Source organism: Protopterus annectens, chromosome 11.part0 (genome assembly GCF_019279795.1).
Source record: "Protopterus annectens isolate FY-2018-M chromosome 11.part0, PAN1.0, whole genome shotgun sequence".
Taxonomy (NCBI): Eukaryota; Metazoa; Chordata; order Ceratodontiformes; family Protopteridae; genus Protopterus; species Protopterus annectens.
The window spans coordinates 298305741-298332718 of NC_056745.1; the positions used below are offsets into that span (position 1 = coordinate 298305741).

Sequence of the window (26978 nt, forward strand, 5' to 3'; positions counted from 1 at the left end):
AGTGAAAGTGCTTGTTTTAACCATCATTGAAGCAAAGTGCATGTGGCTTTATTCGATCTCCCTGTTCAGGAACACTTACTGATTTGTTCCTTTTCTGAAGAGAAATGTGGTTCTGTGTAGTTGATCCAAGTTTTGAGAAGGCCTTTTCACCTGCAGTGATTTTTAAGGCTTTAAGTGCTGTTTCTTCAATATCCTCTCTGAGAGCATATCTTTGGTATGAAAGTATTTTCGGCTTTAGTGGAGGGAGGGGTGACATTGGCCAAGTTTGATTATTTTGAACAGCTGAGCAGTAAAGTTGCAGTGAAATATATTGGTAGTTCAAATGTCCCAAGAAGGCACAGCCATGGTGGCTGTATAGGTGTTTAGTAATTTCCTTACACCACAGCTCATAGTTTTGGTCTGACCCTTAACAGAACTGGGCGCACTCCAGCTGCTGTTGGTAGTGGCAGCAACATTGTTTGAAAACTTTTATGGAAGATGTTGGATTAAAAATGCCAGGGGGGAGGTGGAGAATGTTGGTGCTTGCTAATCTAAGTGATGTGTACTAAGTTTGTGTGATCAGTTTTCAGAATCCGGTTCTGTTTATCGCAGATGCTAGATAATACAGTGGAATCAAATATACAACCTATAGGAATTATAAAGATAATTTGCCACAGCAGATGTTTCCAAATTAAGCTGGTCTTGCACGGTTGATGGGATGAGATGTCATGGTGATCTACAGCCAAGCCCATCTTCTATGGAGCTAAGCGTTGTATCGGAGTGTCATAAAGGCGCACTTGTCTCCCACTTCTGATCTAATTTCACTGAGCTTAGAGCATTTGTGTGCTACAAACCAAAACTAAATTTGAGGGTATGTATGCAATAATGCAGGGGCATGCCTATCTGATGCATTATTGATAATTAACTTCTGAAAATGGTCTGGCAGTGTGCTGGTTAAGTACATTTGGGGTTACATCAAAGTGGAAATAGTCTTTGGGCTTGGTTCTTTCTCACTCTTACTCAAAAGAACTTGAAATGGAACCAACCCTTCTTCCCACAAAAATGCATAGTAATGAAACCCCTCTTCTACCGTCCGTTTAAAAAAAAAAAAAAAAAAAAATCCTGCCAGTACCCCCCTTGTGTGCATGTCTACTATGAAGCACACTTTTAAATGTCCAGCACCATAGTCAATCTGTTTTCTGTCTCTGCATAGTATTAGCCCCCCAAAAACCTATGCATTTACCCCTACCCTCCAGAACATGCATTTATTAATAACCTTACCTTTGTGACCGTTTCTCATGCTGGAGGTTTTCATTCTTCTTGGAGCCCATTTAATTAATTTGATTTACATGTACATGATCTTTCAGGCTACCTCCAGCAGAGTTCATATGTTCATAGATGGGTACTAGGCTATTGGCCCTTGGGCCTATATAAACCTAACCAAAAGGTTACCCTGGCTTTTGCCACCCAAGAAAGTTATTTTTCTGTGCCACTGTCGAGCAGAGCCACAGAGGTGATCCCCAGGGTGAATTTCCTATTTTCCCATCCAGTCAATATTTTTCTTGGAGTGCTAATGAAGAACTTTATTTGATATAGATAGGTAGTTTGTTCCAGAGTATAGGAAGTCTCTGGGACAGGAATCTATCCCTCCAGCATGTTTTGTTTATTGTGGTGACAAAGTCCCTAGAGCATGTAGCTCAGAGGGATTGGGATTTCTTTAAGCGGAGCATGTCCAACAGTTTTGGGTTTGACATAGCTTTGTATGTTAGGCAGAGATCACCTCTGAGTAGGCAATATGCGATGGAGTAAAGCTGGAGTTTTTTGAGGCGGTCTGCATAGGGCATCTGTTTGAGGCCGGTAATCCTCTGAGGTATTTCTGCAGCCTTTCCAGTTGGTGTTGATCTCCTGAGGTACATATCAAAAGGGACGTTTTACTCTAATGGGTCTGAGTGACGAGTAGAGGAAAACTATTACCTTTTTTCCTTGAGAAACCTTTTGTGATGTGTGCCACTTAAGATTTCCTCACTACTGTGGCAATGGGATTATCAAAGGAGAGACTACTGTCCACCTGTGTCCCAAGGTCTCATCACACTTTCGGTGTTAAGTAGACTACCACCTATGTGGTAGCTCAGGGGTACAGAGTTTATACCAAAGGGGATGACAATGCACTTTTGGCATTGAGCGTGAGGCCATGGCTTTAACACCAGGCATCTGTTTCAGTGAGGCCCTTTTGTAGAATGTCCACATCATTGGGAGTTTCGATTTATGGTTCCTAGTTTGCAGTCACCTGCAAACTTAGTTAGCCAAAGACCTGTGTTAGCCTGTACTACAGAAAAGTAGATACCGAACAGGAGAGGACCCAGGACTGAACCTTGGTCACTGGTCTGAAGTCTGATTTGGAGTGTACTATTTTCACAGTATGGATTCTGTCAGTGAGCCATTTGGCAACCCAGCTTGTGACATAGGAGTTTATACCTAGTTTAGTGAGTTTATCTATAATTCCAGAGTGGGGGATGGTGTCAAAAGCCTTGAGATCTTGATAGACTGTATGAACCACTTTACCCTAGTCTGTGGCTTTGGTGACTGCTTCAAAGAAATCTATCCGGTTTAGGAGACATGATCTGCCTTTCACAAACCCGAACTGGGTGGGGTCCAGAGTTTGGAGATTACCAATGTCTTTGTTTAGAAGTTCCATGATACGTTCCATGGCCTTGCAGACCAGGCTTGTTAGGCTAATGGGGTGGTAGTTCCCAGGGTCCGTGGTGGCTCAAGTCGCTTTGAGCCATTCAGTGGGCCCAAAGCCTGCGATGAGGCTATGATTGGCCATGGTACTTAGGTGGGGTGCCAGTTCATTATGTAGTTCGTGTAGAATGCAGCCTAGGATGTTGTCAGGTCCCATGGATGCTGTGTTCTTTGCTTTGGAGAGTGTGGTTTTAACTGTGCAGCAGTGATTACAGGAACTTTGCATTCTTTCGGGGTAGAGATGGGCCCTTTAGGGAGTGAGGGGGGGGTAAATTTAATCTGCCAGGATGTTTGCAATATCAGTTGGCTTTGTAAATTTAGTGCCATTGTGCTGTAACTCAGAGCAGATCTAAGTGTTGCCACTGATTTTCTTCACATAGCTATAGAATGCTTTGTGGTTGTCCTTAGAATCAGTGGTGATTTTGTTTTTATAACTAGCATTGGAGGATTTTGTGAGCTCAGATTCTTACTGAGGCTGACCAGAGAGTTCCTCCAATCATGTGATTTTTTTTTTTTTTTTTTTTTTTGCAACAGTTTCTTCTGTGAGTTTATGGCAGAGGGCCACCAGATTGGCTTCCTTTTTTTGGAGGGATAGCATCTTGGTTCTTTTAGGGATAAGCACGGTCCATGCATTTAGTGCTTAGTGCATTTGTGTAGGATTCAGCAGTCTTGCCTCTATTGTCCATCTGCATAGGTGTCGCAAAGTTTGCCACTTCCATTTTAAGTGTGAAGTTGGGCTTTGGAGAAATATTTTACAGTGGCTTCCCTAATTGGGGGTGGGGGGCAGGATGTGGATGTCCTAGGGTGACTAGCTTGTGGTCAGATTTGACCAAGAGGACTTGACCTCTGGTATGGAACACCGATCCCCCATGTTGGTAATGACCAGGTCTAGAATATTGCTGCCCCTGGTGGGGGTGTAGATAATTTGATCCAAGGCGTTGGAATTTATGAATTCCAAAAACGAGCAAGAGAGTTGGTACAGGAGTAGTTTTCCCAGTTAATGGTGGGGTAGTTGAAATCGCCCATTATTAGGGTGTTGGGTTATACCCTAATATTTTCCAGTGTATCAAGAAATGAGTGGGAATCGTGCGGCATGGTGGAGATCTGTAGCAAGTTGCAATCTGGATAGCAGTCTTGCCCAGAGTTAGTTGCACGTGGATAATCTCTGATGCATTATGCTGAGCAACTAGCCGGGAGGTGTGGATATCCTTAATTAATATGTACACGCTTCCACCTTAAGTGTTTGTCCAGGTTATGTGGTCGAAAGGTGATTAGAGGGATAAAGATTTGACTACTGCCTAGGAGAGTCTCTGCTCTGGGCATTTAATGCAGCTGACGAGGAAGTGCATACCCATCCGGGGACATAAGATGGTCACACTGTTGCATTCCCTTGAAGCAGCAGCGGTGAAAATGTGTGCTGGGATCTGGTGTTCTGATCAGCAAGCCACTGCCTGATGGATAGAACCTTTGTAGCAAGTATATAGACATGTGTACTTGTAACAAGTCATTGTAGCTCCCTGCAGTGATGCAGATAGCATACCCACCACCCAGCAAGTGACTTTTAGGCTCCTACAAAAAATATCCGCAGACATGCCAATGAGGGCTCAAACATGCCCTCTAACCTACCTGACAAGTGTCCCCTGTCCAGATGCTTCCTTCAGTAACTATGACATTTCCACTGGACTGAGGAAAGATGGTCATGAGTGATGGGCTTGGTCAGGAACAGAAGCAAAAAGATGCTGAAAGGCCGGGGCATTTTTGTGGAGCACAAACTGTTGAAAACCTGTTGTGCTTAAATTACTGCTTATTGGACAGTTTCTGAAATGCTTTCTAGCACCTTTCAAAGCAGGAATCAACCTTGCCACATCCTCGGAAAATAAATTGGTTTTGTGGCAGCCTGAGTCTGCTGTGCGGTTTTGTGGCAGCCTGAGCGAGTCTGCTGTGCGGTTTTGTGGCAGCCTGAGCGAGTCTGCTGTGCGGTTTTGTGGCAGCCTGAGCGAGTCTGCTGTGCGGTTTTGTGGCAGCCTGAGCGAGTCTGCTGTGCGGTTTTGTGGCAGCCTGAGCGAGTCTGCTGTGCGGTTTTGTGGCAGCCTGAGCGAGTCTGCTGTGCAGTTTTGTGGCAGCCTGAGCGAGTCTGCTGTGCAGTTTTGTGGCAGCCTGAGCGAGTCTGCTGTGCAGTTTTGTGGCAGCCTGAGCGAGTCTGCTGTGCAGTTTTGTGGCAGCCTGAGCGAGTCTGCTGTGCAGTTTTGTGGCAGCCTGAGCGAGTCTGCTGTGCAGTTTTGTTCATGCCAATGTTTAACACTTTATGTATGTAGCTGCACTGTCTTTCAAGTATCTTTTCTTCAGTATCTTTTGTGCCTATACTGTGCAGAAGGTTCCTCTTTTTTTTCAGTTTAGCCTGGTATATTTTTTTGTGTGTAATGTTAAACTAACAGTTAGATTGCCAATTAATTCAAGTAGCGTATTGGTATTGTCATATCTTCCTGTTAGAAACCCCTTTGATATTTTTTCTATTTAAATAAAGTATAGACAATTTATAGTGTTATGTGAATTCTGTGCAGGTATAAAAGTGGTCCACTTGGATCGGAGCTTACTCTGGTTAACGCATTTAAATAGATATTGTAAGTACTACAGTGTTTTTATACACAACGCTACAACCTGTTCTGTCAGATGTCCGTAAAGCAGAATGCTGTTTCCAACTCTCTAGATTGAAGTGACTTGTAGAACAAGTATGCAGTTTATAACCAATACCTTTTGTGTATTTCATTTAGATGTGTTAAGGCATTAATCTGTATTTAAGTGAGTATAGGATGGAAGTGAAGCACCATAATCTCAAGGGGTGGGAGGTTACTTGTGAACTGTTCCTTTTTGGACCCAATGTTTCAGAAGGTACTTGTGCCATATGAGATTTTTATTGTAGCAAAATGGTGTCAGGCGACCACTGTTTCTGGTAGGTTGTAACCAGAGTACAAGGAGAGATCCCACACACATCAGTGATGTACCTCTAAACTGTGCATATTTTCACAATGTCCAGATTTTTTCCCTCATAATTTTGGTCTGTTCCTCAAAAAAATTTTTTTTTCTGACAAATCAGTGGGATGATGAAAGTATTCAAAATACTAAATGACATTTACTGGATTTTCAGACTTCATATCTTTCAGAAAATGCATGCAAACACAAATTTTGTTCAAGCACCTTTAAGTTTATAACACCAATATTTAAAATGTGTCCCTATTTTTGGGCCTTCGTCCCCAATTATGATGGGCTTTCTCCAGATTTCTTGTGCCAAGAGGTTGAGAGATGTGCACAGTGACTGGAGCCATTGAAGGGAACAACTCCAGTCTCCAGGCACTCCAGAAATCCGAGTTGTGATGAATTCATACAAGTTTGAGGTCTCCTCCCTTTCACCTTTTTAATAGGGGGAATATTGCCAGTTTGTATAGAGCACCACATTTTTGCATTTGTGGCTTTTTTTCTGAGCGATACCTGGTGGAGTAGTGATTAGCTGCCATGATAACAGCTTTTGCTGCCGATTTTAAAAAGGTCACTTAAATCTACTTCCATGTTGAGTGGATTCTGTAAAACAAGTGAACTGGGATTTTGTAACCTTTGTCTCATCCTGCCTTGCACTGCTTTTCATGAGTGAGTCTAATAGTAACTTGGAGGGAAGTCTAGGTGGGATACAGAGGTCGTTTTTTTTTTTTTTTTTTTGTCTAATGCCACTGATTATAGACCATTTTGATAACTTCTCAAGCAAACCCTGAGCAAAATTTATTTCAAAATATTCTCACCAATATGCTGATGAGCAGTAGATTATCAGAACCTATCATGAGTATGTTCAAAACGCTTGTATGTAATGAAGTGGTATGAGCTAGGAGCAGTTTAGTTCTACAAAAAGTGCAAATGTCCAAATTGAATTTGTTTTGTGAGTTGGAGAATTTTAACAGAAACCATGTTTAAACCATAAAAAAATGAAGATACGTGTTATGATTAGGAGAGGTAAATTGGTCATTATTGGAAATCTGAATTTGTCAAAATGCCAATCAGTTTTGGGGTCGTGTTCAAATAGCTAATAGTGTTAAAAGAAAATCAAGGAAGGCGTCAAACTGCAGCTGATGTAGAGGAATTTCTGACTGCATTAAACTATGATGCTTGTGAAATTAATATTGCAAAACCTACAGCCAGTAGGGAAAAAGAAGGGCTTTAGATGGTGGGGAAAGTGAGCCACATCTTAAATGATGCAACTTACAGGCAGAGTTACTTACAAAGTTGTGACTAAGAAAAGAGCTGTTGAGTGAGACTCTGTAAAGTACTGATAGGGAAAATGACCTGGGTGAAACCCTGAGCAGCAATTTGAGCGAATATCAGATTCTAGTTATGTAGTTATCTTTCAGGAATCGAATGTATTGCATCACTCAGTGGGTGTTAAGTCACTTGAAATTGAACGCCTCTTACTGAGGAATAAGCAGTTGTCTTGGGGCATGATCTTGGACATGCACGTGTTGTAAAAATTGTGAAAAGTTAGGATGATTACATACTGTGTGCTGGTCATTTATCTTTGTGAACTCTCATCTATACCAAGATAAAATGAAAGCCTTTAGGTATTTCATCATAAGTCTGTTTTGTACTTTGACACATTAGCAAATGGGCTAATGGTGGGCTTTAACAGCAATCTCAAAGTTAGAATTCTTGACTTTCCTCTAACTTTACTATTTTTACTCCTGAAAATACATATTTCAGGCTTTACAGTTCATTAAGCAGCACACTTGGCAATTGCAAATTCATATGCTTGTATTGTAGTTTTAATATTTTATGCCAAATTAGGCTGGTAGAGGGCACACAGCATCCATTTCCAAGTGGGATGGGTTGGGAGGGAACAGCATGATGCTAAACTGAAGGTCACTTTTGAGATGGGAAGTTCAGGCCTTTATAGTGAAAGAGAAAATAAGTCACTACATCTTTGTACCTTTTCTAAATCACATTGACAACTATTTACTGGTTTACATTTCTGAAGCTGAAGTGAAGTATTTTAAATGAGGAACTGTGGTTTTAATACAGAGAAGCAGGGGAATAAACATGGCACACTCATATAATACGCAGATGACTCAACCATCATCTGCTTAGCCCAGTCCCTACCCAAACTGCAAAAAGTCACACAGGAAGCCTTTTCCTCTGTTGAAACTTGGTAATCCGATGCCCAATTAGTACTCAACCAAAACAAAACTAAACTACTCATCTTCCAACCCGCCAAACACACTCAAAACAACTCTCATTTTAACATCACAGCAAAAGACAACACCGCTATATACCCAACTGAACACACCAAATTGATAGGAGTGGAAATGGATATGTTTGACATTCACATATCCATGACCATAAGTCCACAAACTAGGAGCGTTATACAGAAATAAGCAACTTCTCACCAAAACAGCAAGTATTTCAATAGCAAATTCCCACCTTATCTCCACCCTACTTTTATGCCTCTTCAGTATATACCAACCTAAGGCAATGTGATCTAAACCAGCTAGAGACCTGCTACAACAAAATCTCCAAATTCGCCACAGGGGCATCCTACCATAGTCACCACTCTCTCACTTGCTGAACTGGCTTGAACTCCCTCACCTCCTTTAGTGGTATCAACTCTCACTCGCCCACAAACTAGTAAACCATCCACTAAATGTCCCATCCCTCCAGAATCTACTCCAACCCTATCGCACCACCAGACCACTAAGATCCAGCAACAAAAATCACTTGCAGATCACTAAAGCCAATAACTCTGCTGGTGAAGCACTATTCTCTTGCACCATAGCCAAATTTATGGAACTCCCTTCCACCCACAATTACCTCCGTCATGCACCCACTTCAAAACTTTACTAAAAGCGCACCTAGAAACATGCTGGCTATGCCCTTGCAACTCCCACTCCATCACCCACCCCATCTAACCATTACCTTTCTTTCCACTCCTCTAACTACCTTGATTATAGCAGGCTCAGAGGTTCATAAGCCTAGTACTTATTATACAGCAGGAACTTATTATTGTAACATTTGTTAATGTCCGTTATGTACTTCACAGATAAAGATTCTAGTTGTCTACTGATGTACTATGTTCTTCATCTGTAAATGTGTTGTAAGTAATTATGTTAAATTGTTAATTGCTATGTAATCCAGTGTAACTACTGTCTGTTTTAACTGTGTAGCTTTTCTCCCCGGGCCTCCGCTGAAATTGGACCTATGTCCAGTCGGACACTCCCGGTCAACAAATGTAAATAAAGGTGAGGGCTCTGACTGCATAGATGCAAGTGAAATCATTTCTGCATGTAAACAAATGTTCTCCAAAATGGTGGTACAATATAGAAGGAAGACTATGATTTTTGAAAACTGTCATGGTAGCTGTATATCTGTCAATGGATAGACGTATTCACTTCTAGTTTGGATTTAAAGCGTGTAGCTTTCAATTGCAGTAGTCACAACTCCAATTCTGAATATAGTAACACATTTTGTGTGTATGATTGTGTGCGTGTATATATGTATACACATTGTGTGTATATGCATGTGTGTGTGTGTGTATGTATATATATGTATATATATATATATATATATATATATATATATGTATATATAGGTTTACTATCAAAATGTCGAAAGTTAAAATAAAATGTGTACATATTAGCAAAGTTTCGCCAAAAGTACACATTTCCGTATGTACCAAATGTCGAAAACAGCTGTGAATTGTCGAATGTTGCTCACGACATTTTCGACAATTAACAGCACTCCCACCCTTTCCTTAACTCCCTACCTAACTAGCCTAAACTCACATTTATGCAGGGGGCAAGCCCCCCTGCACCCCCCTGTGGGGGCCTGCGCCCCCACACTCCCCTAACTTAATATTCCAACTCCGAAATCGCACTACAGTGAGGAAAGGGATGTATTTCCCTAACTGCACTGTACCACGATCCCCTTACATGAGCGAACGTTATAATTGCGAATTCAGTCCATTCGCAGTAATAACGGTCACTCACATAACCTGCCGAACTATGAAGTATTCCATCATATGTTCGAATACTTCATAGCCGTGCAATTGCACACACACACACACATATATATATATATATATATATATATATATATATATATATATATATATATATATATATATATATTTCTGAAAGACTGACGCCTGTAATCCTCAAATACCCGACAGATGGGCAGACCAGACCACAAGCGCAAAATTCAAAATCGCGAACGATCATTACACATACAGTACACACATGCGCATACACAAAGTATCCCCCCAAACCTAAACAAATAATCCTACACTATAGTTAAGCAGGGGGGCTTTTTGTAAAGTTTTCAGCAAATTAGAACAATGCAAAGGAGCTACTGCAGGAAAGGACAATCTTTTCACCCAAATTGTGGCGTCAGAACTGATCATTGCTGGTAGGGGAAAGTAGCAGTCTCTGAAGAATGGAGTACTTTACCACAAAAAATCACTTGGAAATAACATCCAACAGGCTTTTCACCACCTTATTTTTGGCTAGTTCCCCACCCCAATAGTATGAAATACATGGTGCCAAACATGTCTAGCAAAACCATTTCTTGCAAGACTTGTCTGCACAGTTGCACAATAGCTTCTAAACCAAATTTTAGAAATTGCTACAGTATGTTCATTACACTTGGTGCTTCAGCTCACACACCACTTGAAAACAAATGTACAGTGCCAAGGTATCTGAGTAACAAACAAGCCAAGCACAATGGCTAAATTATAGGTTTGATATAATTAAATTTTGGGTGGCCTTAGTAATACCATGCCGGGCATGAAATTTAGGCCTCATGTTTTTTTGTTAACTGTGTTTTAATTTGTGGTGAACGCGTGCTAAGTTATGGCTTTCAAATATTTGGTGACTTTCACATTTTTAGTGATCTTGCATTGATGATGCATCAAAAATCCTTTTTTTTCTGTCTTCATAAAGTAGCATAATTTGTATTTAAAAATTGAGATTGTGAGATTTTTTTCATCAGTTAAAGCATTTTGTGATTTTTTTCCCCTTTCTCTGTGAATGGAAATGTTTTTAAAGAAATGTTTGTATTTACAGTTCAACCTTGACAAGGAGGCTGGAGACAGGCAGATTTACCACCGATACTGTTTGGAAAGAGCCACGGTTTACTGTTCACATGTCTTTACTACAGTGTCTCACATTACAGCCATAGAAGGAGAAAATATGCTTGCAAGGCAAGCTGGTAAGTTGCTTATTTTCCTCTTCAGTAAGGAAAACGTGTCAGAAGTACTAAATGGAAAATGACTCAAATGATGTTGGCTAAGTTTCTGGAATATCAGTGGTTTTATTTAATGTAGCACTGTATGGACCAAAGCAAAATTGCCTTTTCACTGTCTGATGCCCAATACTTCTACCATAACGGTTTCTCTGTAATGTGAAACTTACCCCTCGCTACTACTGTCTATGTGCAAAGCTGGAATAACGCATTTAATTTGACATTGATAAAATTTCTGCAGAGGTGTCCTGAGGCTTGGCGTGTGGAGTGTACAAACAATGTAGTTTTGCAGTTGCTTTCAGGTTTGTACAACCCCTGCCTTTCCACGCATCCAGCTTCTTGTACACAACAGCTTCCTCTTAAGCAGCGCACTGGGCTTAGATTTCATGGTACTAACACGTCTTAATACTGATCCTTACCTTGTGTATGGTTGCTGTATTTTCAGTTTATTTTGTGTAATAAATATGGAGTGTGTATGTGATGCATAGAGAAAGCAGATTGCTGAGACAGGTTTGTCAGTTGTACAGCATAAAGTTCTTGTCTGAATCTTCTGTTACATGCTGGCAGTTACTACATAACCACTCCTGAAACCTGGTAACTGAAAGCAGCTGGATACTTGTTTCTATACAATGTGGCAGTTTCTTCACACCTAATACAGCTGCTAATTAACAGACACACTTTGCTTCTGTCTGCCATTGTATGGCAGCGCAATGTTACAGTCCTCAGAACTGTTTGTGCAATAACCTTGAGGCATGCGTACTTCATGAAATTCTTGTAATACATTTCCTAAACTAGTTATCGATAAGTGACCAGACTATAAATGCTTATGTTTGCTTATAGATCTGTGAGGTGTTTTTAAGCTGATTTGGACCATTTATGCTAGCAGGTGGTGCTGTATTTTTCTCACTGGTTCTACTTTTCAGTCGTGATTGGAAGCTTTCAATATTGAGGAAAATACACCATACAGATTAAAGAAGGAAAGATTAGTTTAATTTATGTGGACTGTTTCATAAATTCTTCAGCTACAGCATGGGACACTAGGACATTGGAAAATGCAATGAAAGTACGTATACATTTGCTTTCATCTGTGAAAAACAAGTGTGGGTATGTATGTCTGTAATTATAGTAAATGTTATGTATATGTAGTTAAATGTTTGAGTAGTTTATGGTAATCTACCAACTAACATGTTTTATGGAAGGATACTAAAATACCCAGAGAGCACTAGGCAGATGTGTCCCATAGATGTCTCCATGGAGCAGTGATGTAGAAATCTTAACCCCTTGAGTACTATGCTGTCTGTGTCTTGGCACAGCAGCAGTGCCATAAAAATTCTGCTGCCATGAACTACAAATGCAAATGAGTAAATTTAATAAAAGTGCAAGATAAAATTTTTTCTCCAAGATCACCTTTGCAAGGTAAGGAGAGGAGGGAGTGCCCATCTAACACGATGGCCTATTTTTGTTAATTGTTTAACTTCAGGACCCGTTGATGCGTTTTATTACTCATCAGTTCAACCTATAACTATCTTTTCCCACTAACCTCTCCAGTCACACTCTCCACATACTTTGTCTGCAGAAGAACTAGTCCGTGACAGTAGTCGCTAATGGCAGATGCTTAGACCAGCGGATGGAATGAGAGAAGTTCACTATCTACAGGAATAGTGACTTTACCGTTAAAACGTAACTAGGACTGTTCAGGGTGCAGCCTTGCATATGGCTGGTTCAGGAATGTTTTAAAGAATATATCACCAAATGGTTTGTTCATGATTTTCACCAGATGTTTTGATGTGAGACAACAAAGGGTAAATCCTAAACTAAAGTGGCTTTCAGTGACCTACTCATCAACAGTTCTCACCCAGGAATGATGATCTCACCATAGACAGCTATGTGTATCCACCAGACCACCCAATATTGGAGTGACACTGAGTAGCACTGTAGTACAGATTGTAGCATGTATCCATTTCTGAAGCTGAAAGTACAAAAAAAAAATTCTAGCATCTGTAGACATTAAGGTCATATACCCGAGACAATGGCAGCAAAGTTCCTCTTAAGGTTTGGGTGGAGTGAGTGACTGGTGTGCTGTCTGGTGTACAAGATGTTAAACCCCAATGTCCTTTCAACTAGTGCAGAGCTAATGACCTATTGAATGTTCAAATGGAAGTAAAACAAACCCATTCAGTGAAGGGGAATGTCTCCCCGACACCTTGGCCAGCAGTCATTTCCCATAAAACTGTTATATGCAGTTTCTGAGCTGTGTGGATAAGGGCATCCTTTCAGTGGTAGTCCTACATTGTGAAGCATTTTGCTATGTAGGTTTACATTACCACTTCCAGCAGTCCTCTTCAGATCACCAGTAGCTTCCTCTACAGAGCTAGTAAGACTTGTTCTTTCTTATAAACGAAACAAAAGCACTGTTTTGAGGATAAGCCAAGCACCGGACAGAATGATTTAAAAATCCAGGTAAAAAACTAACTTCCTGGGCAAAGTGGAACACAGCGTACTCTAGCAATATGCGACTAATTTTGTCACTACGCCCTCTAAGCGTCCTGCAGTAACAACTCCGCTATTGAGGTGTGTGTAAGACTGTGTGCGCCTGGTGGGCAGTACTTTATTTGGGGATTGCCATCCGTAATATGGCGGAAAAGCTCATCCAGTCTTACACACGCCTCAACAGCTGAGTTGTTACTGCAGGATGCTTAGAGGGCGTAGTGACAAAATTAGTCGCATATTGCTTAGGCCCAAGAAGTTAGTTTGTTTTTTACCTGGATTTTTAAACCATTCTGTCCAGTGCTTGGCTTATCCTCAAAACAGTGCTTTTGTTTCGTTTATCTGTTGGTTGGTTTGCACTGTTCTTCTGGTCTTTGTTTACTTGTTCTTTCTTCACTAAGTGTCTGCATTTTTTGTCCTTTCATCCTGAAGCTTTTACAAAGCCAAGAGTTAATTGTTGGCCAATAGGCTGATGAGTACATACTAGACAGCTGGTCATCACACCACTTTGTTTTCCTAGTATAAGTGCAAACATGCAAGAGGCCCATGGAGAATTATTGACATTTCAATTGTATGAGATTAGTCTTGAAATTGGCGAGGATACTGATTTGCTTAATATGCAGGGATGATTATCCCATAGGTGGATAAGAAGCTGTCTTGTCAATGTGTTATACCAGTTTGTTGGTAGAGATTGTGGGTTTTTTGTTTTTGTGTTCCGGAATCCACAATTATGGCCCAAGTGACCAGAGTTCAGTTAGTAGCACAGGGATCCTCAGGGTGGGAGAAGATATAGAACCAGCTGTGTCCTGCACTAGTTGCCTCACAGAAGGGATTGGTATATACACATGGCCTGAGGGCAGGCCTTGGCTTGACTATCACCAGGGATTGTGGTACCTTTCATAGTGTGTGCTGGAGAGTGCACTCACGAAGGAGGCATTGTGAGCTTTTGCGATGAGCGATTGTTCTGTCCACCCAGGAGAGTAGGAGAGTAGGGCTAGGCTAACAGGAAGCCAGCAAAGTCACAAACCCCTGACAGCCACTTGTTTGATGGCTTCAGGCTGCTGTTACTCTGGCAAATCTGTCTGCAGTACTCAAACAGTGGACTTGACTTCAATTGGTAGAGGCTTGGTGGTTAGAAAAGTGGAAGGAGGGCGGGAAAGAACAATATGAAGGTCCTTTGTATGTCAAACCATGAGTTCTCTGAGCACACACTAGGTCTAATAGGGTGTTGTCTTTGAAAGAATGAAAGTAGATTGATGTGGAGTTTTATAGGAAACCAAAGCCGAGGGAGGGCAGCCAGTTGATATGGAAAATTAAAGGATTTGAGGCTTCTGACTCTGGAGTGGTTCAGTGCTATGTAATCCCACTTCTTGGTACAGTCGCATCTTAGTTTTCAAGTTTTGCATATTGAGAAATGCACATATGAAGCAGTGAAAAATGAATTGCAGAAAGAATTCATATAGACATTTAAATGTATAAGAAGACCCAAAATGCCAGATAAAACTATCCCAAGGTGATGATTTTGGTTTGCACCCCCAACATCCTCAAACCATTTGGATGACTTTTGTTTCCCATACCACATCTTGCCAACCCCCCCACCCCCAATCATTTCAGGACATGTAACTGGCATAGACTGCACTGAATAAAGTAACTGAACTAAGTCTGGGGATGGTTAGGCCCCTAAAAGCCATGGGGTTATGGATGTAGGGAGTTTGAGCACCTTTTCCAACATTTTGAGCCAAAGGGGGCCTGATTACAAATCTTAAGGGGAAGAGTCTTATTCTATTTCAGGGAAGGAAAATATATTGTCTAGGTTGAATGTTAAAAGATGACCTCTATTTCCAAATAGAAGACTGGCTCATTGCGGATACTTAAATCTTACATGAAAATAGTGCCTGCCTTTCCAACCCTCAAAAAAAAAAATGGTCCACTTCTATGTAGCCCTATTTTTTAGATGTGGGGAAAGTCAAAGAATGAAAGGTGTAGCGGTCATATTTCATGTTCTGGCTGTCATATACACAGCAGGTCTCCTAACCTCTACCCCCAAAAGTTGACACTACTGTGTCAGACTAGGATACATGTAAAGTGACAAAATGCTATAGTTACATATTTCAGTATGTTACATGTGTATATACACAGGATGCCTTTTTACCCTTATACCCCTCCCAAACAAATTAAATCTTTTTTTGATACCCCATTATTTAAGTGGGAAAAATCAGTAATATAATCTTAATGTGCTGCTTCTAGAGTGTACACTGCCTTCAAACAAGCTGTAGCAATCTGCTGTGCAAATCTCTAAGGTTTGTTGGTGAAGAATGTTAAAGACCCTGTACAACTTTAGCAACCTGTTAGCTGCAGTATGGTAAAATGTACATTGGGGTTCCTACTAAACGTGTCCATCTTTGTGCAGCATGGGGTTACGGGAGTTTTTTTTGGCCCCTCCAAAGTGTTAAGGGTATGGGTGCTATGTGATGCATCTTCTGCATTATTATAAAAAAAGAATTAAGTATTTTTATTTTACTGCTGTCTAGAAGCTGTGTATATGTCTGCTAGTACCAGGTTCACAGATAATTTAGTATTTTTTTCGTACAGACGATGCTTTTAACAACCAGATCTATCACTAGATGTGCACGCACTAGTAACTCATTGCACGCTTGCTTACAGATAAATAGTATAAAGGTCAGTTCACCTAGGGCATGTCTTTGGAGCATTATTAAAAACAGACCACCTGGATAAAACCCACACAGACCAAAAAGACATGTAGATTCTACACAGGAGGGATAACCAAGAACTGTGAGAATAGAGTGTTATGATGTGCACAGTAGTGCTCAGAGTAGTGCTGCAGTGATTGGTTACCTTCACGTGCATGCACACCCTGCCCAGTCCTCCAAAGATAGCTGCTCATTGTGTATAATGCTGAGGTTCAAATGCGATGGAAAGGGGGTTGTTGTGGTGAGCCTGTTACTATTGAACACACTGCAACAGTCCCCCCCCCCCACACACACACACACACCTCGTAGCAGCAATTATTTTACACAAATTTTATCAACGTTGCCCCTGACGAGCTGCATTAGTGGCTATTTCCATGCTCAAACAACTGTATACAGTCTCTATTAGCTACTTCGACTGTCCACCTCAGATGTCCATTTGGGATTAACAAAATACAGTAATATATTCCATCTTGCTTTATACAAGAAGAATACACTAGTCCTGCAAAACCAAATGCATATACTTGGCCATGACAGCAGGATCATGGCTCCATTCACATACAGGGCCACCTGTACTCAATAAGAAAGGACATTTACTGTTGTGGTAAGATTTTACATACCTGTACTATGTCCTTACATTCACTGCTGCAGTATTCTTAACATATGGGAGAGTGTCAAAGCTCAAGAGGAAACGAGGGAGGGGGAAGGAGCCGAAGAGTCCCCTAAAAAGCCATGAAGAGCAGCACTATCAAAACCAGCCCTAGAGCGACAATCCAACTTATGCTGCTTAGTAAAGGTATGCACAGAAGTCCAGGTAGCTGCTTCAAGAATAAAATTTGTATCTAAGCCCTTGAAAAAAAAAAAGCACTAGAAGAAGCCACAGCTCTAGTAGAATGAGCCTTGACTGAAGAGGGAAAGCTCTTCCCATGAGAAATTCGAGAAGAAATTTGCTTGGATAAAAGTCCCAAAGATGTAGGATGAAAAATGGATCATATTTTCTAAAAGCCTTAGTCTTATCCAAGTAAACCTAGAGTTGCTTATGCATGTCCAAATTTTGCAGCACCCTTTCACTGTCCATTTGCAGAGAGGGGAGAAAAGTAAGCAGATTAATAGACTGTAACAGCTAATTAAACACCTTAGGCACAAAAGAGTTAGTGTGCAAGGACACATTCATGAGACTAGGTTAAGGACCTGCTCAGAGTGTCTGCCACAATTTTCTGACCAGAAGGGGTATAAACTGCCTGAAGTCACTTGAAACTTGACAGCAAGATCCCATACCAGAAGTGCCACCAGCAAAGATAATCAGATATCATCATCCTCCCTGTTTGATGATATACCACATCACTGTGGTACTGTCTGAACACCTTGAGGCCCTAGAGAAAAGGGGGATGAAAGGCCTGAAGAGCCAGCAGAAGAGCTCTCCTTTCTGACACTGTCCTCCTGCTGACGAGGCAACCACACTCTCTGAACTTTTAAGGAGCCAAATGTCACCCCATCCCATGTCTGAAGTGTCTGTGAGCAATTCCTGAGAGGGAAGAGGGGGATAAAAAGGGATCCCTAGATTTAGAGACAGCTGCTGATTCCATCAATAAAGTTCCTGTCTTTCTCATGTGAAATCTGGCCAGTGGCATGAGGAAGCATTAGGATGGTAGATGCTATAAAACCGAGATTTCAAATTGTCTGGTTGTAGTGGGAGTGTGTTGAAGAGTTAAGGCCTTTGGAGGGGGGCATGGAGGCCAGTATTGGCACCAGATGAATCCTGCAACCCAAAAAAACATGATCCTGAGAAGGCGTGAGAAGGCTTTTTGAAAGTGAACCCTAGACTCTGAAGAAGAGAAATGGCAAAATGATTATTTTACGAAAGGGTCTCACAAGAGGACACCTGAATCAACAGGTCGTCCAAGTAAGGAAATAGTTGGATCCATTGAAGCCTGCAAAAAGCAATCACATGAGGATTACATTTGGTGACCACCCTTTGGGTACTAGAAAGGCCAAAAGGTGAAGCAGAGAACTGAATTCTAGGAAGCAACAGAGAATTGTAAAATCTTGCTGAAAAAAGGATGGATTAGAATATGGAAATATGCATCCTTGAGATCCAGAGAACACTGTATAGGCCTGTGGGAACAAGAGAGGAAGCAATCTGAAGGTCCAGTATCTGAAAGGACGGTATTATTGTTTAGATGAGAGGTCAAGAATAGGTCTTAGTGCCCTCTTTCCTGGGCACTAGAAACTGTATTGAGTAGAACCCTTTCCCCCTTTGTGATACAAGCACCTCTTGAATAGTACCCAGAATCAAGAGGTTTTGAAGAACCTCTTGGAAAGGGGAAGTTGTTCCTGAAGAGGCTGAGGAATACTCATAAAAGGAAGATGGGATGATTGCAGAACCCAAGAATCTTGAGTGATCTGAAGCCAAACAGGAAGAGGAATGTGTCTGGGAAGGGATGGATAGTCCTATAGCACATGGTTTGTCTGGAAAATAAGGCTAGAGTCCCTGAAAACTGAGGAGCCCTAGTAGGAGCCCATTTGCCACTCTCTTATATTTAGTTAGAAGGGTGGGATTGCCTGCAAACAAAGTTAGGCTTAGCAGAGTAGTTTCTCTGAAATTTAGGCACAAGAGAAACAAGCACATGTTTAAGCTTGTGTGTATGGCCTTACCCTTATCATGAAGGGACTTAAACCAGCAGCAGCTTTCCCCTAACAAAAGCTTAGAATCCAGAGGAGCATCCGTCAACTTAACCTTAATCACCAGGTAGATGTTGAAGCCTAAGCCAAGAATACCTCCTCCCTGAACCAAAAACAGCAGCCCTAGAAGAGGCATCTGCCGCATCATAACTACATTTCTATTAATGAATGACTTGAGAGGAAGTCCCTAGCAAGAAGAGAACAGAAGTTTTACCTTCAGTGTCTTTAAAATCATTTAAGTTGACAGGCCTGAGAAAGAAGAGCAAACACATACCTAGAAATATGGGTCTGATAATAGCCCTAAAAACTAGGAAGCTAGGGTAGCAGAAGTGTAAACCTCATTATCCAGCCTTTCCTTAGTCCTGCTGTCCTCGTCAGAAGGCAATAACTTGGGTGAAGAAAAGAACTGAGACTGCTTATCACAGATTAGACACTACAGAGGGGTCAGCAGCAGGACATCTAAAAAAAAAAAAAAAAAAATCACGAGGAAGAGTTAGGTGCATGAGAGGTATTGGAAAAAGCCACCAGTAAAGCAGCCAAAACAGAAGTAATAACTGTAGGTTTAGGAGATTCCATCTTCAGCAACTCACAATATCTCTTATGGATACGAAATTGGAGCACAATCCCACATCCTGGAGAGCATCCCCAAAATAAATTTTTTCATAGGGAGCATCAGGACTAATGGATTTTTCTGACCCTTGTCCAAAGGAGAAATATGAGTAGAATGTCTGGGATTCATCATCAGAATCCTGTTCTCCAGGCCTTTTAAGGGGATTAGTGGACCAAGTAGAAGCAGGAACCAAAATCCCTTGAGGCTTTAAGGTCATTAAAGCAGTAAATAGCCCCCGAGTAAAGGTCTGCCAGTCGCAAAGTCTACTGGAAAGGTTTTCGGGAGGAACTCCTGACAAATTCAACAAGACATATGGTCATGAGGCCCCTAGACAAAAGACACTTGTGGCTGTCTTTGAGGGATATGTCTCCTGCACTGGCCATTTACCCTTCCTGGATGACATTTAACCCCAAGGAGCACAACAGACAAAAAAACAAACCCCAACAGGGCACTTACCTGTAACTGCAAAGAAGTCAGCAAATGGATGTATGCAGTCACTGAACGAAAATGTGTTCAACTGGCAGAAAAATGATACAGGTAAACAGACAGGGAAAAGATGCATTTAGACTGGCAGCAGAGAAGTTCCAACTATGGTAGGCCTGAATGCCACCTTTATGCCCTATGCTACACAAGGAGCATTTTGGTGACGTTGGGCCTACATTTAAAGCAACAGAAGTCTTTGATAGAGTGGCCAGACATCAAGCTTCCACAGCAGGCAGCAGGGAATTCCTCCAAATGTTAAGAATACTGCAACAGTGAATACAAGGTAATCTAGTAGTGACTGTCCATGACCTCTGGTTGCACTCCTCTCTCGAGCTACAACCTTGCCCAGGGAATACAGAATTTCTAAAGTCTTAGTTCTGTGACTTGTGTGCACACCATAATTTTTCTGTACAATTTCTAATGAGCAGTATGGAAACTTCAGTGTAAATCCTATCTAGGAATAGGATCTAGTTGTAAAACTGTTAGACCATATCCAGCTGTTTGACTGATCATTTTGTTTGCGTATGCACACTTGCATAAGTTGCATAATCTATGGCCAAGCACTTTTCAAAGTTTAATTTTGGTTCCAGATCTAGGATCCGAGTTCAAATGGAAATTTGCTATAATTACGTGTACACAACTCCCAAGAATGTATCCTATAAAACAAATGATGCAACTTGCAAACTTCATTGTTTTGGAGAAAATGTCTTCTGGAGTCCATGCAAAGTTATTTCCCAGATGAACTCCAGTTGACATGATTACATCACAGGCAACTTGGCCACAACAGACCTCCCCAAGCCATGCGTCTGACTACCACTTTCTGTAGTGCCATTGGTCATCAACTGATACGATTCAGGTCGTGTGATTTTCTTCCACAGCTTTACAAAACATGCAGACCAGGATTTGCCCTGGTATACCCTTTTGGCTCTTGCATTTAAATAGAAATAAAAACACTCTGTCCATTTCTTAAGAGCATGCCAGTGCATCTTGGCTTATTCCAAGACATATACACTAAACCTGGTGTAGATTCTCCAAACAAAGATGAAACAAACCAAACAAATCCAATGGCCCAAAAGTATACACTTGAAGGTTTATATTGCACAAGAAATTTAATGAAGCGCTTTTCATCACTGTTGATTCAGTTACTTCAGATCAAGTAAAAAACTTCAAGACAAGTTTAAATTTAAACAACATCACATGTTTGAAACTTCCTGTCCTCAACCAGGACCGTGTTAACACATGTTTTTAAAGGAAAACCACTAACAAATTTATGCAAGTTAAGTGTATACTTTGTGTCTTTCGGCTTTTCCCAGTTAGGGGTCACCACAGTGGAACTCCGGTCTGCTAATGATTGGCAGTAGATTTTTACGTACTGGCTTGCCAGGCCCTAACGCACAACCTTCAATGAAGAACGCCCATTCACGCATGTCGGTACACAGAAGACGCTCTGAGAATCGAACGGGCAACGTCTAACTGTGAGGCGACAACACTACCGCAGCACCACCACCGCAGTCAAGTGTATACTAAATTGCATAAATTTGTTTCCTTTAAAAACGTGTTAATACAGTCGTGGTTGTTAGGAAGTTTCAAACATGTGCTGTTTAAATTTATTTAAATTTGTCTTGAAGTTTTTTACTTGATTTGATGAAGTTACTGAATCAACAGTGACTAAAAGCGCTTCATTAAATTTCTTGTGTAATATAAACTTTTTCGTGTATACTTTTGGGCCATTGGATTTGTTGGACTTTTTTTGGTTTGTATAATCTTTATTCCAAGACACGTAATTGTTTTTTGTATTGTTTATTTTTTATTCTTTTGCTTTTTTTGACTTTGGGCTATTGGACAGAATTAGCACATTTTCCCATCTGTTACCCATTCGTAAAATGCACCAGCTCTACAGCTCCATCTTAATTTCCTACAGCTGTACCCAGTTTGTAATCCTGCACTTTTCTATGATTCAGGTGCACCCCCCAAAGACATCATTCTAACAACTGTCATTTGATAGCGTGAAAGATTTTAGGTTGGTAAAATGAAGCATAAGCGTTGCAAAGTATTTCTGTATAAAGCATTCCAAAGTTTCAAAGAATTTGTTTCATCTTCATGTAATTTATTTGGCATATGGAGTTTTTAATGTACACAGAAAAAGGTAGTAAAAATTAGATGTTGGGCACAAAACACTGTAAAACTAAGCAAAAGTTTAATGGTCAATTAATGCAATCCTAAGATACAGAGCTTAAAACTGTGATAAAGGTGTTAATCATAGACCCATTAATTCAGTCTGGCAAAAGGCACATCATTGTAATGTGAAGTCAAGACTTGCACCAAAATTCTGATGATCGTGTTGACATGCTGGATTATTGTACATTAAAAAGAGGAAAGAAGCTACAGGTTGGGGTTTTCTCTTTTCCAGCAGAGCAGTGGCCCATTTAATAAACAAAGTTTGTCCAAACGTAAAACTTGGGCCAAAGCTGTATTCCATGCTTGCATACAGGGTTGGAATCATTGTGTAATTTTACTTGGAATCTCAAAAAAAAAAGCATCACCATACTGTTGTCACTCTGCTGTTAAAAGCTAGTCCAGCAATACAGTTTACATAGGATTCATGCCAGTAGATCGACAACACTTTCACTGAAACCAGTTTCAGCAAAAATATCATTCTGAAATCACTCAAACCTTAAAACGTCTTTTTCCAGTAAGAAGCTTCTTATAGGTTCATAGGTAGGTGCTAGGCTATCTGCCCAAGGGCCTATGCAAGCCTAGCCAACAAGGTTCCCTGGCTTACGCCACCCAAGAAAGTTATTTTCCTGTGCCACTGACTAGCAGAGAGACAGAAGTGATCCCCGGGGTATATTTCCTATTTCCCATCCACTCATCAAGATTTTTATTTAAGAGTGCTAATGAAGAACTTTGCTTGACATAGATGGGTAGCCTGTTCCAGAGTATGGGAAGTCTCTGGGATAGGAATCTATCCCTTCAGCATGTCCTGTTTATTGTGGTGACAAGGTTTAGGTCCCTAGATCGTGTAGCTCAGAGGGATTGGGATTTATTTAGGTGTAGCATGTCCAACAGCTCTGGGTTTGACATAGCTTTATATGTTAGGCAGAGATCACCCAGAACTCAAATATACGAACAGAGGTCACAACAGTGGAGAACAGAGAATTTGCTATCTCTGAAAATGGGATGCAGCAAAAGTGGTCCTGATGGAATGATATTCTGGTTTACACATATGCACCTAGTTAAGGCTTTCTTTCCATATTTCAGAATCTTAATAAAATTGTGTCCCTAACTTATGCAATAACACCAATCAGGCAGCCACAAGTATTGATGCCATCATTTCATTAGCTGTGAAAATGCTACAGCTAGAATCTCTAAAACTGAGACCCCAGATCAAAACCAGAAAAGTTCAAGTAGCAGTCCTAACCTTGCTGCCATTAAATCCAATGGAGTGAGGCTTCTATTGTCCGAGGAGGCAGTATTAACACATGCAATATAGTGCTGTCAGCTGGCTGTACATTTGTAGCAGTCTTCTCTCTGACCAGCACCATAATCTGTTAAATCCTTGATGTGCATACCTGATGCATTGGCTAATTGACTTTACACTTGGGGATAATCCAACCTGGCAAGTTCCTTTTCAGTGGTGGTCTGAGGATATGAGTTCCAAAAAAGGAAAAATGCAAATCAGAATAGTGAAAATAAAATACAATAATTTACAAACTTCCATATGTGAAGCTGAGCTTGCAGTTGCATAAAAGTTTGTACAATCACAAGCCTATTTGTATAGTAAAATACTGGAAAGAAATGAAACATTTTAATGTTCTGGAATATGAAACTTGGCTGAAAGATTGAATCGGTAGTGTAAAAGGCTAGGGTTAATGGTCAGAGTAATGAAAGTGTAGGCTTGAAAGAGGACAGATAATATACAAATGTATTAACAGAAATGGCAGTAAGACTGAAGTTAATAGCGATGTAAAGAGGAAAGTGGAATGGAAAATGGTTAAAATATTTCAATCAGAATAATTTTACCATGTGGATTCCATATCAACAATTCCCATGACCTTCTCTAACCAATAAAACAATTGGCCTTTGTTATATTTGTTAGAAGCTGACAGCACTCCATGAAGATGGTTGATATATTAGTATGAATATACATGCACACATACGTTTGTGTATAATATATATATATATATATATATATATATATATATATATATATATAATGTATGTATATATATTTTTTTAAAGTTGACCTGAAATTGTAGCAGCCATGTAGATGAAAATCAGTAAATTGGCATCTGCATTAAAAAAAAAAAAAGTGAAACAATCAGTAAATTGGCATCTGCATTAAAAAAATAAAATGTGAAACACGCATTCTCCACAGCAGAAAAAAATGAGTTTACCTTAAATGCTTTAATTTCCGAACCACTGTTACTTGAAAGGCTGTGTATCCTGCACTGCAAAGTGTTTTTTTTATTGTACTGAGATGTAGCATAGTTTCTAGGAAAGTGTAGCTTTACTGCTGTTTACCATGTAGATAACAGAGTAAATCTGAGTCATCAGGGACTTTGGTACATAAGTTGCTAACACTCCATTGACCACAAAGTCTTTGATAGTTAGAAAATTCTTCTAATTTGGACCTTGAGGAGCTACTTACTACAAAAGAGAAGTTGTGCAAAGAAGTTGTAGTCCCACTTTATTCTTCCTTATTAGGCCCACCATTGAATACAATTCACAATTCTGCATTTACTTCACCAAGTACCTATACCAGCTTGAGAGATCTCAACTTTTCTTCAACAAAAAAGTCTGTGGTCTCAGTACCCTTGGCTGCAGTGTTAAACCAAAAGCTTTCCTTGTACTCGTGTATCATAAAAACTCCCAAGAGACTGTGTTTAGCTTTCTGTCATGAATGGTCCAGCACTTTTTGAACTTTTCACCCAAATAAAACAATTTTTAATGCAAATTCCCACTCTAGGCCTACACTATTACATCAGCATTACCGGATGGAGTGACATACGTAATCAAACATATCCCCCATTTCTGGAATAGGATGCTTTACGTATCAATTAGAATACTTCTCTAGCCACCTTTAAAACCACTATTGATGTCTGGGTGATCACAAATTTTCACTAGAATATGTGGAGAAAGTCTAATGGGGGACATTAAGTCTCCCACCAGTATTTGGTGATGTGGCTAAGCTTTTTGGTCTATTTTGTAAGCCTACTAGGAACCTTTTAGCCTACAGTCAGCACAGTAGAGGAGAAAGTAACTGGTTTGGCACAAGGTATTAAGTACTTTAGTAATACTACAAGTGTTGCATGTAGGGTAAATTGTTGCCAAGATGTGTTTTAAATACGGTTACAAATGTTAGGTTAGATAAATGATCTCCATAGATGAGAGAATGTCTTTACACAGTCATTTTGCCTACATAGTGAAGAGAGTTCATTTTAGGAAGGGTCCTAAAGTAAACTGTTAATGCAAGGGTTTCCCAATAAAGATGGTCATTATAAAGCACTATATGGCAAGCCTAATTACTATTTAACTGAATAGGTATTCTCTCTTTGAATCTGTTGCCAAGATGATAAAGGAGGATTTGTTAGATGTATGCAGTTTCATCTTAATTTTTACCCTTTCCAAAGAAAGAGGCAACTTCCTCCATACTGTTTCACTACATCATCAGATAGGGTTTTAGATTTGCATTAATGGCTCCATTTTCTTTAAGTTTAATAGAGGAGCTAGTCTATCTGTCTCCTTCCTGCAAGGTGAATTGTTGAGTCTTTGACAGGTAAGTGTGCCCAAGATATTGAAGTTGCACATGTTTCAGAAAGCCATAAATTTCTTTTCAGTCCATAAAAAGCACTAGAAGGAAGTTAAGGAATCCAAACAGTTAAGAAGGGAAATCTGCATCTTTTGTTACTTTGAGCTGACCTTTAATACTTGGCTTATTTCTCCTGTTCTTATTTTGCTGGTGACTTGTTGCATGAAAGAGTAGATGTTCTTCATGTTTCATTGTTGCAGTCATTACATTTGGGTAATCCTGCTGGCAGGTTGCCCTCAGTCAGCCTGAATTCCAAAGTCTTGGGTCCTGCGTCTGCTGTCGTCGCCCCTTCCCTGATGTCAGGTCATCAGGGGTATAAAAGATGCAGCTGACACCATTTTCTTTTGTCTTTCTTGCCGCACGGTGCCCGAAGCAGAAGCAGTTCGCAAGTGCCGGTCGGCCGACTCCTGAGACTTTTCGAGTTCGAATTTCAGATCCGAAGTCTTCTATAAAAAGTACCCCATTGGGGAAACTGTTTTCTTGCTCCAGAACAGATGTCAGAAAAAGTTAATTGTATTTCTTGTGTGAAGCAAATACCTCATAAGGACTTTAATTCTTGCTGTATTCCTTGCCTAGGCCCTGATCATAATTTTCTGGGTTGCCGGTTTTGTGCTAGATTTAACCAATTTCACTATTAAGCGTCGGTATGATTATGCTTTAAACTACTTTGGTCACAGATTTAATTATCCAGAAATGTCGTCAAAGCCATCCGACTACCGGAGTTCACAAAAAATGCAAAGAAAAAGAAAGACAGCCAAGGCCCAAAACAGACTACGAAGCTTCTAAGCCAGTCGCCGGTTTGCTGGTTCTCAGTGAGGTGCTTTCGCAGCCCCTGACGACTGCTACTTTAGAGTCACAGGCCGCTACTGACTCCCACATGGAGTCGGCCATGCCACTGGAAACTCAAAATATTGGAACCTCGGACGCTAATCCTACAGATGGGTCCAGAGCCGCTGAGCAGGCACCGGCTTCTGAGGGTGTATTCAGACCCAAACACCTATACATTAAACGGACTTCAAAGGCAAAGACTAAAACTCATTCAGACAAGAAACCTCAAGAGCCATGTAGACAGGCCCCCATGCCCAAAAAAGCAAATGCTCAAAATGGCTGAAGACTTGATTACCTTGATCAGGGGTTCCCATCCCCCTCCTGATAAGAGGCCTAGGCAAGAAACTGACTGAATCTTCAGGTCAGGTTTCCATTT

General features: G+C 40.6%; 1 protein-coding gene across 1 annotated transcript in view; it reads left to right on the top strand.

The window, feature by feature from the left end:
• The window catches only part of GYS2 (glycogen synthase 2), a 730647-nt gene that overhangs the window by 344637 nt on the left and 359032 nt on the right, over window positions 1-26978 (top strand). The window contains exon 5 of the mRNA XM_044087805.1: window positions 10815-10959. Within this exon, the coding sequence (XP_043943740.1) occupies window positions 10815-10959 (145 nt within the window). The remainder of the gene's footprint in view (window positions 1-10814; window positions 10960-26978) is intronic.